Source organism: Oncorhynchus keta, chromosome 2 (assembly GCF_023373465.1).
Source record: "Oncorhynchus keta strain PuntledgeMale-10-30-2019 chromosome 2, Oket_V2, whole genome shotgun sequence".
In the NCBI taxonomy this organism is placed as follows: domain Eukaryota; kingdom Metazoa; phylum Chordata; class Actinopteri; order Salmoniformes; family Salmonidae; genus Oncorhynchus; species Oncorhynchus keta.
The window spans coordinates 43,422,520-43,439,511 of NC_068422.1; the positions used below are offsets into that span (position 1 = coordinate 43,422,520).

Genomic DNA, 16,992 nt, shown 5'->3' on the forward strand with positions numbered 1-16,992 from the left:
AAAGTTGAACTAAGTCATTGGCCCGCCACATGAGCACAGACATTGATCTGGCATCATGGGACAGCCCTTTTCTACTGTTCCGAAATAAAAACCCCACCTGAAGAAATCCTCTCTAGACCATGCATACCTCGGTCAGCTGAGGGAGCGAAGGTTGAGTAGAGACCACAAAAACCTCAGAATAAGCTAAGGTTGTAATGGTTGTTGAAACTCTATCGATCCCGACAAAATAAGAGCACATTTTAGATACTAATTACTAGTCTGCAGCTAGAAATTATGTTAACCTGAGATGCGAGGACCGACAACCGCCGAAACATCTATTCTATAAGAACATTTCTGAATGGTACTCTGAACTATCCATTCTAACGACGAGAGACTTAATGGAAGCAGAGTGACGATCAGATGAACTTTCCAACAGAAATACGGACGATTCCAACAGCGATCATGACGACACACTGAGCGTAAATATACATTGATTGCAATTATTCCCGAATGAGTGAGAGTTCATGGGCAAAGGATTAGCATTTCAATCAATATAATTATCAATTGTGTAGTGACTCTGATCTTTCCCGCCATTCTCAGTCCACACCTATTTCCCTTTGTCTATCAAGCCGTCATATCGGCTTAGCCCACAAGGGAACATCCCTTGTCACTTCATTGTAACCATATCTACTGTTTGTTTGTTTATACATTTCTGTGTTTATTTAGTAAATAAATTATTAAACCAATTGATGTATGGATGATTCATAGTAAAGGCTGGGTTCGTGCAGATAACCAACGATTTACGAAGTTCGGAATGAGACTAACGTGAGGTAAATAATAATTAATGAATTAGAAGACTAATTGATCAGATATTAAAATATCTGAAGAGTTATATTAGGAAAATTATAACTTTGTAATCTGAAGAATTTCTTTGGTGTCCCAACTTCCTAGTTAATTACATTTACATTATTAGTTTAATCACGTAATAATAATTACAGAGAATTGATTTGATAAAATAAGTCTTCACTTTAATGATGCCAAAGACACGACAGCGCTCAACACCGTAGTGCCCTCCAAGCTCATCACTAAGTTAAGGACCCTGGGACTGAACACCTTCTACAACTGGATCCTTGACTTCCTGACAGGCCGCCCTGGCCAAAATAAAGCAAAGCAGTTCGACAAATACAACAACACAGAGTTACACATGGAATAAACAAACATACAGCCAATAATACAGTAGGAAAAAAAGTATATATACATTGTGTGCAAATGAGGTAAGATATAAGGGAGGTAAGGAAATAAATAGGCCATGGTGGCGAAGTAATTACAATATAAAAATTAAACACTGGAATGGTAGATGTGCAGAAGATGAATGTGCAAGTAGAGATCCTGGGGTGCAAAGGAGCAAGATAAATAAATACAGTATGGGGATGAGGTAGCTGGATGGGCTATTTACAGATGGGCTATGTACAGGTGCAGTGATCTATGAGCTGCTCTGACAGCTGGTGCTTAAAGCTAGTGAGGGAGATATGTGTCTCCAGCTTCAGTGATTTTTGCAGTTTGCTCCAGTCATTGGCAGCAGAGAACTGGAAAGAAAGGTGGCCGGAGGAGGAATTGGATTTGGTGGTGACCAAATCAAATTTATTTATAAAGCCCTTCTTACCTCAGCTGATATCTCAAAGTGCTGTACAGAAACCCAACCTAAAACCCCAAACAGCAAGCAATGCAGGTGTAGGAGCACGGTGGCCAGGAAAAACTCCCTAGAAAGGCCAGAACCTAGGAAGAAAACTAGAGAGGAACCAGGCTATGAGGGGTGGCCAGTCCTCATCTGGCTGTGCCGGGTGGAGATTATAACAGAATATGGCCAAGATGTTCAAATGTTCATAGATGACCAGCAGGGTCAAATAATAATAATCACAGTGGATGTCAAGGGTGAAACAGGTCAGCATCCCAGGAGTAAATGTCAGTTGGCTTTTCATAGCCGATCATTCAGAGTATCTCTACCACTCCTGTTGTCTCTAGAGAGTTGAAAACAGCATGTCTGGGACAGGTAGCACATCCGGTGAATAGGTCAGGGTTCCATAGCCGCAGGCAGAACAACTGAAACTGGAGCAGCAGCACAGCCAGGTGGACTGGGGACAGCAAGGAGTCATCAGGCCAGGTATTCCTGAGGCATGGTCCTAGGCCTCAGGTCGTCCGAGAAATAAAAGAAAGAAAGAAAGAAAGAAAGAAAGAAAGAAAGAAAGAAAGAAAGAAAGAAAGAAAGAAGAGAGAATTAGAGAGCCCCCGTCCCCGCAGGAGGCCTTTTGGTAGGCCGTCATTATAAATAAGAATTTGTTCTTAACTGACTTGCCTAGTTAAATAAAGGTTAGATAAAAAAAAATCAATAAAAACCAAGAGGTTGTGAGTCAAATCCCAGGTAAGGGGAAACCATGTGTTTGATGTTGTTGATACCTTTCCACTTATTCTGCTCCAGCCATTACCACGTGCCCGTCCTCCCCAATTAAGGTGCCACCAATCTCCTGTGACATGAATGTGTCTAGAACATTGTTGTATATATTCTGAGAACATGGTAACCACCTTCTGGGTATGTTCTGTTTGACATTAAAGGGAATGTTCTAACTCCAATGGCAAAATATGCTAAAAAGGTTCTCAGAAGGTTTTGTTCCCCTATCTATCTAATGGGAAAATTGGGCACTCAAACATTAGGGGAACATCACAGGTAACATTACAAAAATGTTCTTTCTGCCTCTTTCTGTTAGTTGGATTTCTGACTGTCTGCCTGTAGGGGTCCTGCTCTGTAATAGCTTACAGCTGGAAAGAAAGAGAGGGGGAGGGAGGGAAAATGAGAGAGGGAAAGTGAGCAAGGCAGAGAGAAAGGAGAGGGAGGGTGAAAGCAGAGCTATGGTGCAGACAGCGAATCACATGAGCAGGGATATGTTTACAAACTGAGCTGAGGAGGTGTGCTCACTAGCCCCATTGTGAGGAAGAGGGACAGAGAGCAGAGAGAGAGAAAAATAGAGAGTGGGACGAGAGGAGAGCGGCTTCCTGGGTTAAAAAGATCAGTGTTCGGCTAATTTTCGCTGTCTCCTTTTTTACCCCCTCTTTATCCGTTTTGGAAAAAGGGGAGCAGATGGTTGGGCCTGACAGAGCAGACAGCACAACGCAAGTGCCGGAAAAATAGCTGCTTTTACAGGAACACTGGGCACTGCATTCAAGTTCTTCCTTTGTTTCCCATAATTAGCAGGTTTTCACAGCAAGAGAGGAAATCTATGTCGAGACGAGTATTCAAGGAAGGCGGAGGCTGAGAGAGAGAGAGAGAGAGAGAGAGAGAGAGAGAGAGGGGGAGAGGAAAACAGGACTTCAGGGGAGGGAGGAATAAGCCCTGTGACAATGTTTTGAAGGGGAGACAAAGCAAAGCAGCGACTGCACTCAGCTGGATAGATTGAGTTAGCTGCATGGGAGTTCCCTCTCCATTTGGAATATTAACAATAACATTGATGTGTCTTTAACCTGCGAGGGTATGATGTTTATCCCATAATATATACACAAGGGTATGCTCTGGAGATCCCTTTGTTTATTTGAAGAGAGGAGCCATTGCAATACGGATATATTTGATTCTGTTGCCTTTAATACCTTTTCACACTTTTTAGCATCATTTTGGATTTTTAAAAGTAGCTATCAATTCCTGATGAAATTGTTGCTTGATTATTCACATAATGACAAATCATCACAAAGAAGAGTGTGGATTTCAACAATGAGTGAGTTGTTTTTGTAATGTTTTACTGGAAAACAGAGCCTCGTCCACAGGAGAGCTTCTTGGGGAACTGAGAATGTTTATCACAATGGGATTGACTCATAGCCTACAAATAAAAGTCATTTTCATTGGGGACACAGAAGAGGTTGGACTCACATCATTGTCTGGAAGACAGTGACTTTTTTGGGGGACAACCTCCTCGATCTGTCGGCGCCCCAACAAAGACCCAGGACTGGTTGTGACCCCAGACACAGTGACTCTAGAGGCTGTGAGTAACTTCAGATGTTTTTGACCCCCATCCACTGATTCCCTGGGTCCCTCTGGCTTTCTTGAGGCTGATTTCACCCAGTCCAGTGGTGTCACGGTGAGTACCTTCTTCCTATGTGTAGTGTTGTAATAATGACCTTTGTGTTTGTGGTGTAACAATGTGTTGTCTCGTTACAAATTGATTTGCATTTGTGTGGTCCTGTCTGTTTTGTTGTGTGCCTTTCCCTTCGATGCTTGGCCCTAGACGCTCTCCCAGACAGCATGTGTTCACAGTGGCCTACCTCTTAGACCTCGACTGTCAATGATTCACTAACATCCTACTAAGATTACAGATGCCCGTTCCCTCACCCAAACCCAGCACCCCACCCCTCTCAGAGACAGATCTGGTGGAATGGCCCTTCTGGCCAGACCCGCACACAGGCAGAAGTGACCTTTGACCCAGGAAGTACTCTACTTATTGTGAGACTATGGGTGGCATTAGACGTTAAGGTTGATCACCATTCTCTCCATAGGCAGTGCTGCTGGTGATGGTCTGAAACGGCTGCATGGACTGAAAGGACCAAATTCCAATTCCCCATCTCCCACTCACGCCCACAAAACGACACACACACACACACACACACACACACACACACACACACACACACACACACACACACACACACACACACACACACACACACACACACACACACACACACACACATACACACACATCCCCAGGCCGACAAACAAGCATAACACATTCAAGTCCAACAATATACTGCATATTATACTACAGTGGTATTCATTACATTACATTTACATTTACATTTAAGTCATTTAGCAGACGCTCTTATCCAGAGCGACTTACAAATTGGTGCATTCACCTTATGACATCCAGTGGAACAGCCACTTTACAATAATGCATCTAAATCTTTTAAGGGGGGTGAGAAGGATTACTTTATCCTATCCTAGGTATTCATTTACATTACATTTAAGTCATTTAGCAGACGCTCTTATCCAGAGCGACTTACAAATTGGTGCATACACCTTATGACAACCAGTGGAACAGCCACTTGCATCTAAATCTTGTTGGGGGGGGTGAGAAGGGGGGTGAGAAGGATTACTTACCCTTACTTACCCTATCCTAGGTATTCCTTGAAGAGGTGGGGTTTCAGGTGTCTCCGGAAGGTGGTGATTGACTCCGCTGTCCTGGCGTCGTGAGGGAGTTTGTTCCACCATTGGGGGCCAGAGCAGCGAACAGTTTTGACTGGGCTGAGCGGGAACTGTACTTCCTCAGTGGTAGGGAGGCGAGCAGGCCAGAGGTGGATGAACGCAGTGCCCTTGTTTGGGTGTAGGGCCTGATCAGAGCCTGGAGGTACTGAGGTGCCGTTCCCCTCACAAGGCGAGCACCATGGTCTTGTAGCGGATGCGAGCTTCAACTGGAAGCCAGTGGAGAGAGCGGAGGAGCGGGGTGACGTGAGAGAACTTGGGAAGGTTGAACACCAGACGGGCTGCGGCGTTCTGGATGAGTTGTAGGGGTTTAATGGCACAGGCAGGGAGCCCAGCCAACAGCGAGTTGCAGTAATCAAGACGGGAGATGACAAGTGCCTGGATTAGGACCTGCGCCGCTTCCTGTGTGAGGCAGGGTCGTACTCTGCGGATGTTGTAGAGCATGAACCTACAGGAACGGGACACCGCCTTGATGTTAGTTGAGAACGTCAGGGTGTTGTCCAGGATCACGCCAAGGTTCTTAGCGCTCTGGGAGGAGGACACAATGGAGTTGTCAACCGTGATGGCGAGATCATGGAACGGGCAGTCCTTCCCCGGGAGGAAGAGGAGCTCCGTCTTGCTGAGGTTCAGCTTGAGGTGGTGATCCGTCATCCACACTGATATGTCTGCCAGACATGCAGAGATGCGATTCGCCACCTGGTCATCAGAAGGGGGAAAGGAGAAGATTAATTGTGTGTCGTCTGCATAGCAATGATAGGAGAGACCATGTGAGGTTATGACAGAGCCAAGTGACTTGGTGTATAGCGAGAATAAGAGAGGGCCTAGAACAGAGCCCTGGGGGACACCAGTGGTGAGAGCGCGTGGTGAGGAGACAGATTCTCGCCACGCCACCTGGTAGGAGCGACCTGTCAGGTAGGACGCAATCCAAGCGTGGGCCGCGCCGGAGATGCCCAACTCGGAGAGGGTGGAGAGGAGGATCTGATGGTTCACAGTATCGAAGGCAGCCGATAGGTCTAGAAGGATGAGAGCAGAGGAGAGAGAGTTAGCTTTAGCAGTGCGGAGCGCCTCCGTGATACAGAGAAGAGCAGTCTCAGTTGAATGACTAGTCTTGAAACCTGACTGATTTGGATCAAGAAGGTCATTCTGAGAGAGATAGCGGTAGAGCTGGCCAAGGACGGCACGCTCAAGAGTTTTGGAGAGAAAAGAGAGAAGGGATACTGGTCTGTAGTTGTTGACATCGGAGGGATCGAGTGTAGGTTTTTTCAGAAGGGGTGCAACTCTCGCTCTCTTGAAGACGGGAGGGACGTAGCCAGCAGTCAGGGATGAGTTGATGAGCGAGGTGAGGTAAGGGAGAAGGTCTCCGGAAATGGTCTGGAGAAGAGAGGAGGGGATAGGGTCAAGCGGGCAGGTTGTTGGGCGGCCGGCCGTCACAAGACGCGAGATTTCATCTGGAGAGAGAGGGGAGAAAGAGGTCAGAGCATAGGGTAGGGCAGTGTGGGCAGAACCAGCAGTGTCGTTTGACTTAGCAAACGAGGATCGGATGTCATCGACCTTCTTTTCAAAATGGTTGACGAAGTCATCTGCAGAGAGGGAGGAGGGAGGGGGGAGGATTCGGGAGGGAGGAGAAGGTGGCAAAGAGCTTCCTAGGGTTAGAGGCAGATGCTTGGAATTTAGAGTGGTAGAAAGTGGCTTTAGCAGCAGAGACAGAGGAGGAAAATGTAGAGAGGAGGGAGTGAAAGGATGCCAGGTCCGCAGGGAGGCGAGTTTTCCTCCATTTCCGCTCGGCTGCCCGGAGCCCTGTTCTGTGAGCTCGCAATGAGTCGTCGAGCCACGGAGCGGGAGGGGAGGACCGAGCCGGCCTGGAGGATAGGGGACATAGGGAGTCAAAGGATGCAGTAAGGGAGGAGAGGAGGGTTGAGGAGGCAGAATCAGGAGATAGGTTGGAGAAAGTTTGAGCAGAGGGAAGAGAAGATAGGATGGAAGAGGAGAGAGTAGCGGGGAGAGAGAGCGAAGGTTGGGACGGCGCGATACCATCCGAGTAGGGGCAGTGTGGGAAGTGTTGGATGAGAGCGAGAGGGAAAAGGATACAAGGTAGTGGTCGGAGACTTGGAGGAGTTGCAATGAGGTTAGTGGAAGAACAGCATCTAGTAAAGATGAGGTCAAGCGTATTGCCTGCCTTGTGAGTAGGGGGAAGGTGAGAGGGTGAGGTCAAAAGAGGAGAGGAGTGGAAAGAAGGAGGCAGAGAGGAATGAGTCAAAGGTAGACGTGGGGAGGTTAAAGTCGCCCAGAACTGTGAGAGGTGAGCCGTCCTCAGGAAAGGAGCTTATCAAGGCATCAAGCTCATTGATGAACTCTCCGAGGGAACCTGGAGGGCGATAAATGATAAGGATGTTAAGCTTGAAAGGGCTGGTAACTGTGACAGCATGGAATTCAAAGGAGGCAATAGACAGATGGGTAAGGGGAGAAAGAGAGAAAGACCACTTGGGAGAGATGAGGATCCCGGTGCCACCACCCCGCTGACCAGAAGCTCTCGGGGTGTGCGAGAACACGTGGGCGGACGAGGAGAGAGCAGTAGGAGTAGCAGTGTTATCTGTGGTGATCCATGTTTCCGTCAGTGCCAAGAAGTCAAGGGACTGGAGGGAGGCATAGGCTGAGATGAACTCTGCCTTGTTGGCCGCAGATTGGCAGTTCCAGAGGCTACCAGAGACCTGGAACTCCACGTGGGTCGTACGCGCTGGGACCACCAGGTTAGGGTGGTCGCGGCCACGCGGTGTGGAGCGTTTGTATGGTCTGTGCAGAGAGGAGAGAACAGGGATAGACAGACACATAGTTGACAGGCTACAGAAAAGGCTACGCTAATGCAAGGAAATTGAATGACAAGCGGACTACACGTCTCGAATGTTCAGAAAGTTAAGCTTACGTAGCAAGAATCTTATTGACTAAAATGATTAAAATGATACAGTACTGCTAAAGTTGGCTAGCTGGCAGTAGCTGCGTTGTTGACACTACACTAATCAAGTCGGTCCGTTGAGTGTAATAATTTCTACAGTGCTGCTGTTCGGGGGCTAGCTGGCTAGCTAGCAGTGTTGTTTACGTTACGTTGAGTTAAAAGAACGACAATAGCTGGCTAGCTAACCTAGGAAATCGGTCTAGACTACACAATTATCTTTGAAACAAAGACGGCTATGTAGCTAGCTATGTAGCTAGCTACGATCAAACAAATCAAACCGTTGTACTGTAATGAAATGAAAATGTGATACTACCTGTGAATGCGACCGGGTTGTTGGGTTCTATTCAGTAGACGTTGGCTAGCTGTTAGCTGTTGGCTAGCTAGCAGAGTCTCCTACGTTAAGGACGACAAATAGCTGGCTAGCGAACCTCAGTGAGAAGAGAGGTGGGGTTTCAGGTGTCTCCGGAAGGTGGTGATTGACTCCGCTGTCCTGGCGTCGTGTATTCAAAATCGGGATTAGGAGCAACACATTTAAGAGTACAGATTATGGTATGGGACAATATACAAACGTTTAAAAATATATATTTCATTGGGTAATGTATTTATTGGTTTCTTTTCATTTTGGTAAGAGATTAAAATGCAATGAATTGAAGGTTATTTGTTAATGTAAAAATCCAAATGTACCGATTTTAAGGTTTTGTCATTAGATTTCTTGTAGTCATTGTGGAGTGCCTCATTGCTGGGGTGGCCTTCAGATATGGGACTCACGCACACCTGTCAAACACACACGCACAGGCCTTACTGGGGGAGCTGGTCCAACAACCACTCACTTTTCAGTAGAAGTAACGCGGTACATTTTGAAAAGTTCATGCAGCTCAATGAAGTTCAACAATGGAAGTAGTGTTACATTGATACAGTACATAAAACAAGAAGCTGCTGAGTGGCTAACAGCATGCAATATGCATGTCCACCCTGCCTTATGGAACGCACACGCAATGAGATGAGCCCAGAGTCCAGTACCGGCCAGACATACGATGCGTAGCCCACTTCACAGTAAATAACGCATTTATGCTAATAGGACATTCCAAATGTCATTTGATTCAGTCTGCTTCATATGTAAAACATATTCTGTGCACTTAGTAGATGAACACACACACGCACGCAGAGATACAGCACAATGTTTTAAAATGCCACATACCAATTTCTTGAATGTAAAACATCCTCCCTACATTGTAAATGAAACGCACACGTCACTGAAACGTGCTTCAGGATCCATTATTGAGGATGACGTACATACTGAACCCCTTTGTGTCTTTTGCCTGTGATGACAGACGGGACTGTAGAGTTTGGTCAAGTAAACTCAAGCCTCTCTGTCTTCCTCCTCTCAGGATGTCTGTGCGGTTTAGGGTCGCAGAGCTCAGACCCATACTGCAAGATGACATCGGAAGACATCTTCCACCTGCCCCTCAACATGTATGTCATCATTCTGGGCATTGGCCTCTTCGTCTTCATGCTCAGCCTGATCTTCTGCTGCTACATGTTCAGGTGAGGCTTAGGGGAGAGTGGGGTAAGTTTAGCCATTTTTTTTAACATTCAGAATCACTCCGTCAAGGGAGCTATAGTATTCTTTCTAACAAAGATATCAACATATATTTCACGATGTGGTTTATCCCTGGAAATAATCAGAATTCATGTAAACATGACAGTTTATAGGGCCTCCTGGGTGGCGCAGTGGTCTAGGGCACTGCATCGCAGCGCTAGCTGTGCCACCAGAGACTCTGGGTTTGCGCCCAGGCTCTGTTGCAGCTGGCCGCGACCGGGAGGTCCGTGGAGCGGGATGCACAATTGGCCTAGCGTCATCCGGGTTAGGGGAGGCTTGGCCGGTAGGGATATCCTTTTCACATCGCGCACCAGCGACTCCTGTGGCGGGCCGGGTGAAGTGCACGCTAACCAAGGTCGCCAGGTGCACAGTGTTTCCTCTGACACATTGGTGTGGCTGGCTTCCGGGTTGGATGCGCGCTGTGTTAAGAAGCAGTGCGGCTTGGTTGGGTTGTGTATCGGAGGACGCATGGCTTTTGACCATCGTCTCTCCCGAGCATGTACGGGAGTTGTAGCGATGAGACAAGATAGTAATTACTAACAATTGGATACCACGAAGAATCAAAATAAATAAAAAAACATGACGGTTTAGATACAAGCATTATGAAACCTCTAACACCTTTCAATTGGGGAACCCTGCTGCACTAGGTGATCGTTGCTGTGCAGTAGGGGAGAGTGGCGTAAGTTTTGCCAAAGGGGTAAATTGACTTGGTGAAAATCTGTTTTTTTGGGCCTAACTTGCTCACAGACTCCTACACTACACTCACAGACTCCTACACTACCTACCAGTCAAAAGGTTTAGAACACCTACTCACTCAAGGGTCTTTCTTTATTTTTTAAAACTATTTTCTACATTGTAGAATAATAGTAAAGACATCAAAACTATGAAATAACACATATGGAATCATGTAGTAACCAAAAAAGTGTATTTGAGATTCTTCAAATAGCCATCATTTGCCTTGATAAGAGGTCAAATATTACATTTTGTGTATGGTTTCCTAGAAAGGTGACTCAACTTACCCCTTACCCCAAAACGTATACCACTCTCCCCTACTGCACAGCAGCGATCACCTAGCGCAGCAGGGTTCCACAACTGAAAGGGGATTTTTTGAGAAAGAATATCATAAAATGTTGTTGTATACAAATGTAAGCAAGTTTTGAAATTATTTTCTATTAAAATATTATACTGAACAAAAATATAAATGCAACATGTAAAGTGTTTGTCCCATGTTTCATGAGCTGAAATAAAAGTTCCCAGAAATGTTCCATAGTCTAACATTTGTGCTCCAAGTGGGTTTACACCTGTTAGTGAACATTTCTCCTTTGCCAAGATAATCCATCCACCTGACAGGTGTGACATCAAGAAGCTGATTAAACAGCATGATTACTCAGGTGCACCTTGTGTTGGGGACAATAGCCACTCTAAAATGTGCAGTTTTGTCACACAACACAATGCCACAAATGTCTCAAATTTTGAGGGTGTGTGTAATTGTCATGCTGACTGCCGGAATGTCCACCAGAGCTGTAGCCAGAGAATTTCATGTTAATTTCTCTACCATAAGCCGCCTCCAACGTCATATTAGAGAATTTGGCGTCCAACCGGCCTCACAACCACAGACCACGCACCACGCCAGCCCAGGACCTCCACATCCAGCTACTTTACCTGCAGGATCATTTATATTTTTGTTCAATATATATCTGTTTGTTTGCTTTTGTCAAATTGAAGTTTTGTTTGTAATTATTCCGGCCCCCTGACCATCCGCACAAGAAAAATATCTTCCCTCAGCTGAATCTAGTTGATGATCAATGAGTTATGGGCTTGTTAATCACAATAACCCATAGTCAGCTATAGCATTCTTTATAGCTCAGGGCCTGTTTTCCCAAAAGCATCTTTAAGCTAAGTTCATCATTAGAACCTTTGTAGGAGCATCGTTAAATCTCAGAGCTGTTTTCTGGCCAAATCTGAGGTGTCTTCTTTTAGACTTTCTTGTTGTCGAGATGTGGAACCAAAAATACATACCCAAATCCGCTCCTGATGAGGTGTTTTGCAGCTGTAGCACAGCCAAGTGTAGGCACATTGTGACTTGCATTTAGCATACTGTTCATGGGTTGCACGTTTCGTCACAATACTGTTTTGAACGTTCACTTTGGACTGATGCCCGACTGAGCGTTCCACTCAATGCATCGTCAATGAGCGCTGATGAAGATTTCATCAAATGTGCATTATAGTGGGATGGAAATACAATGCATTCAAATATGAGGGAAATAATTAGCAGGAAAACCTTTTGTCATCATTTTGATGTCGCCAGATTGACTTTAGACTTTAGATTGAGGGGAGGCCACCGGATTTTAGCTAGCTATTTTTGACGAACTTTGCTAGCTAATGACAACATTGCCATTTGTCTAAAGTAAATTTGATGACATGATAATGCTGGCAAAGTTGTTTCCTACTAAATATTTGAATACTTTAGCAATATCATCGTATTTCCAGGAACTATAGTGGAATTTAGACGAAACAGTAGTTAGCCTCCATTCAGAATGACTGTGCTTCTTCTTCTCTAAAGTTTTATGGCAGACTACAACGAGTGGTGGCAATACACCAACTACTGTACGGAGTATTGAAACAAAATAAAAGGGGGGGTCCCGAGATAATAGAAAAATAAATCAAACAACCATCCCACACATTTCAGTCACATTCAAATCAATCCCTACACAGGCTCAGGTGTCTGTGACGATGGGCATTCATCGACAGGATTCCTCGTCTCTGCAGAAAAGTTCCCGAGGCCCCCAAAAAACGCTCAGCCGCACTCACGATGATGCCTATTTACTCCGATTTCCAATAAACGCTACAAAGTCCACCTTCTTAACGTGCAACATGTCAGGATCCTTCTGCTGACAAGGAACATCATCTTGTGTCTCTACTCCTACTACCATTACTTCATCAACTTCACTCCTTTCTTCCACACTTCTCAATGCCTCCAGATAGGAGACATTCTGGACAGCCCTTATTCTTGCCAACTCCATCTCCTTCACCCTAACATGACACTTCAGAAATTCGGGTGAATGTTCACCACCACAATTGCAGCATTTAGGCTCAGTTGACATAATACTCCTCCCGTCTACATACACTTGACACATTTATCACACTGCATGGGTTTGGGCACGGAGGCTCTCACAGGGAATCTCATGTAACCTAAATACAAGTGAGAAGGGAGAGACTCTTCATCAAAAAACAATAGAATGGATGGAGTGGGCTTCCGCACTCCATCTACCGTAAAGGTCAGTCGTTGTGCACCAACCACTTGATACTATTCTTCACATATATCCTTTTCATTTACTTCTAAAACCATCCCAGAGATAACACCCTTGATAGGTCCCCTGCTTCAAAGATCCAGACACACGACGCATTCCAATCCGACATCTTGAGGCGCAAAGCACGCTCCTTCTTTTCCGTAGAAAACACACAAAAAAACCAAAGCCCACTTCTCGTTATTCTCATCGACGCCACCAACGCATCCACAATTTAAATAAAGACTTCAAAACGGATCTCCCAGGTAACAAAATTGATCCAAAACCCTTATTCCAACCAAACAAATACTCAAGACCTAGGTTTGGATTCGCTAGTTTTCACTCCCACTTTACTTCTCTTGTTTCCTTTTACATTCGCCACTGTAATCCAATTCTACTCATTCTCGTCTCCACTCGACAAGCCATCGAATTCAAACAGAACATCTGCTTCCATAACTGTGCTTATCACCACTTCAGGGCACCACTATACCGGCACCGCCGGTAGAGGGTGGCTTGAACGTTCATAACAATGGCATGACGTGACCGTGTGACGGAGGTGCAACCTATGAATAGCGGTCTCCATGACAACACGTCAGGCATGATGGGACATATGATCGAAAGATGAAAAGTAATGGGACAAGCATTCATAACATAACAATATGGAATTATGAAGTGTCAATTATAAACAGATTATGTGTATATCAGTCAATGTCAAAAATCATTTTTGAATATGCCTTTTTTCAGGTTAAGGCGACAAGGCACAAGGGAGCAATATGGATATAATGAGGTAATTTCGTATGAATAAAAAATCTCTCAAACGTGGTACATTTCACAATTGATGAGAATGACTGATTTGTTTCTTGATATCTTTGGATTGCCAGTTGTTGTTCCTAAAACCAATCTCTATTATATTAATTTAAAAAGGTGTTATTTTGCTGCACTTTAAATTGTAGAAAAGATTTCCCTCTGTCATAAATTCATTTTTGTCTCTAGGTTGTTTTGAAAGGAGCAGGAAAGAAACTGAGTCTTCTTGGAGTAAGTTGATTTTGTTGTTCCAGCTATGCACTTTGCAAATCTTTTTTTCCGCAGGGGAATAGAATTTAGGCCTCAGCATCAGAGGGTTAGGGTGGGGAGTGAGAGATTTCTTTCCTTCCAAGGATAGTGTTAACGTGATCTCTTTCCCATCCTACAGCAGACCTGTGCCGTGTGCTTAGAAGAGTTCAAAAGCAGAGACGAGCTTGGAGTGTGTCCCTGCTCACATGCCTTCCACAAGAAGTAAGGCTCCTCCCACAGTCCTGGCTTTGATGGCGTGAAGTGAACAGCTGAAGGCATACACATGGAAGAAGAGATCAAAAGCTTTTTAAAAATGTTATGATACAGAGACAAAAGCCTTGACAAAGCCCTCTAGGTCTAGTGTGAAAGTAACAGGCATTTACGGTCTGTGTGACTTTCAGTCATTTGACTATACGCACAGGTTTACCCCTAAGGAAAGACCCCTATGACACTGTTTGCAGACTGTTTGCTTGAGATGATAGACTACCATCTGTTTCTCCCTGGACCAGGGTAGAATAGTATAACGACCTCTCCCACAGGATATGTTTGGCATGTTAGTAGCCAATGGGCGTTTATAGTAATAGACAGGGTAGTGTGTACTGTTGAACCTTCCCTGAATTGCGTCTTTCTCTCTCATGTGTCCTTGCTCGCTCTGTATGCCTGTCTGCCTCTCTCTCTCTCTCTCTCTCTCTCTCTCTCTCCCGCTCATCATCTCTCCTTTTCTTCTCCACATCTCCATGTCTGTCTGTAATATAATATGTTCCCCTCTCTACCCCTACGCAGGTGTCTGTTAAAATGGCTGGAGATCCGCAGTGTCTGCCCCATGTGTAACAAACCCATCTGCCGTTTGCAGCCAGAACCCCCACAGGGCGCAGAGAGGCCCCAGAGCCCAATGGAGGTGTGAGATGAGCGAGGGCCCACACTGCAGCACCTCAACACCCCTAATTACAGTTCCAACCTGCCTCATCCCACTCCACTCTGCCGGACCCCTAAAAATCACACCCTGGTCCAGTTGAAATGAATCAGGCATCCCATCCTGACGTCTTCCATATACCCCCATCCTAGAGTTCTGACAGACTCTACTCTAGTTTTGAAGGTGTTAGACCCCTAAAGGTGTGCGTGAGATGAGACATTGAAGTGGAACTCATAGAACAACATTGGAGAACAAACTGAATGTTTTTATTTTTTATCTAAAAGGCAGGGGATGGGTGAAGAGACCCTGTCCCATGACCACCGGCCAACCCTTACAGGAGAAACAGTGGGTACTGAAAAAGAGTTGGGATGCTGTGCATTGGGCCCTACTTTCCCAAATCATAGTCAATAACCCGCCATCCCATGTTGCCAAGTAAACATAGGGTGTCCTGATTGGTCGATGAGTAACATGGGTCCTGGATGGAGGGAACACGCACATACCATGCCCACAGCTACCATCATGGGCCTATGAGGTATTCAGCTATGACATAGGGTGCAGTGACCCTGTCACTAAATAACACGTCGGGGTCATTCTTGACTTGCTTTGCCATTTGGGCATGGTATTTTGGAAGAAATTAACTTCATTTTTGTCTGTTTTTATTTAAATGTACAGTATATGGGTACACCTTACTATTCGAAATAAACTTTTATGGCAGCTTAATGACTTTAAATATCAAGGATGGTAAATGACACATTTGAGGTAATTGAGTATTTTCTTAAATGGAGAGCGCAGATGCTCAAAAGTACTTAACCCTAAAGGGATATAATTAAAATTTCAATCACAATGTAATTTCCCTTACATTTTTAAATTGAGTAATACCAATGACAATTTTTATTTAGACACCAAGTCATCAATGGAATCCTCAAAATGATGACATGTTAAAAGGGTGTGATTAGCTAAGAGCTTTCTTTAATATAGACCCCTCCCCTGATAACAGTTTGCAGCTGTAGGGTCCTTGTATATTTTTTGTGTAATGAGTCATTTCAGAAACCCCTAACTAAAATCTGGCGTAATTGTATCAGATGCCCGATTAGCTTCTGGGGGAAGATGTATGAGAAAAGACACTAAACAATGCATTAAATATACAGTTTTGCAGTAGAAATGGATTTATCTATATTTTATCAATGATAAAAAGTACAATATAAACAAAAACATGTATGATGTGTAACTATTTGTTATTTTAAAGTGTTTTTCATTGTTGTAAAGCCGGGGGATGCAAATGCCATTGCAATTCAAGAATGACCCATCCAATTAAATATATAGTCTAAATTATTTCTAAGGAATTGTTTTGTATTATAACTGGCTTTCAATAAAGTGTATTGTTTCAGTGATATGTGACATGATGTTATTCATTCTGAAACATTAACCATGCAAATGTTATTCAGTTGGGGCATAGTTTTAACCCTTTCAAGTATCTGCATTTACATAGAAAAAAAACATAATTTAACTAGGTAAATCAGTTAAGAACAAATCCTTATTTACAAAGACGGCCAAACCCGGGGGACGCTGGGCCAATTGAGCGCCGCCCTATGGGACTCACAATCACGGCTAGATGTGATATAGCCTTAGTGCCTTAGACTGCTGCACCACTCGGGAGCCCATTTACATGCGCCATTTCGGAAAATAATAGTTAGTAATGGATGTGCCACCAGTCAAGAAGATTTTAAAAAATGAGGATAAGAGTTTTTTTCCAAATTGAGTACAAAGGATTTTAAGTAAGGTTCTTGGCAACTGCCCAAGCTCCACCCCTGGCAAAGTAGCTGGAAAATGTGAGTGCTTCCAGCTTAGATGTCTTTAACTTCATCACAGTAGTTATGGGTCATGAAGGTGTATTCCATGTGTTAAGACTTTGTTTGGTGCTATCATGATCATGGCAGTAGAGTAGAGTGACAGCTGTAAACAGACAGGCAG

The 16,992-nt window shown here is 44.6% G+C and overlaps 1 protein-coding gene across 1 annotated transcript; it reads left to right on the forward strand.

Moving 5' to 3' along the window:
• Window positions 1-2,883: 2,883 nt before the first annotated feature.
• LOC118400831 (RING finger protein 122-like) lies at window positions 2,884-16,412 on the forward strand. Its single transcript, XM_035797821.2, has 6 exons — window positions 2,884-4,100; window positions 9,557-9,713; window positions 13,800-13,842; window positions 14,049-14,090; window positions 14,248-14,330; window positions 14,892-16,412. Exons 2-6 carry the CDS (start codon window positions 9,604-9,606, stop codon window positions 15,010-15,012), a joined length of 399 nt encoding a protein of 132 aa, XP_035653714.1. The 5' UTR covers window positions 2,884-4,100; window positions 9,557-9,603; the 3' UTR covers window positions 15,013-16,412.
• The last annotated feature ends 580 nt before the right edge of the window (window positions 16,413-16,992 follow it).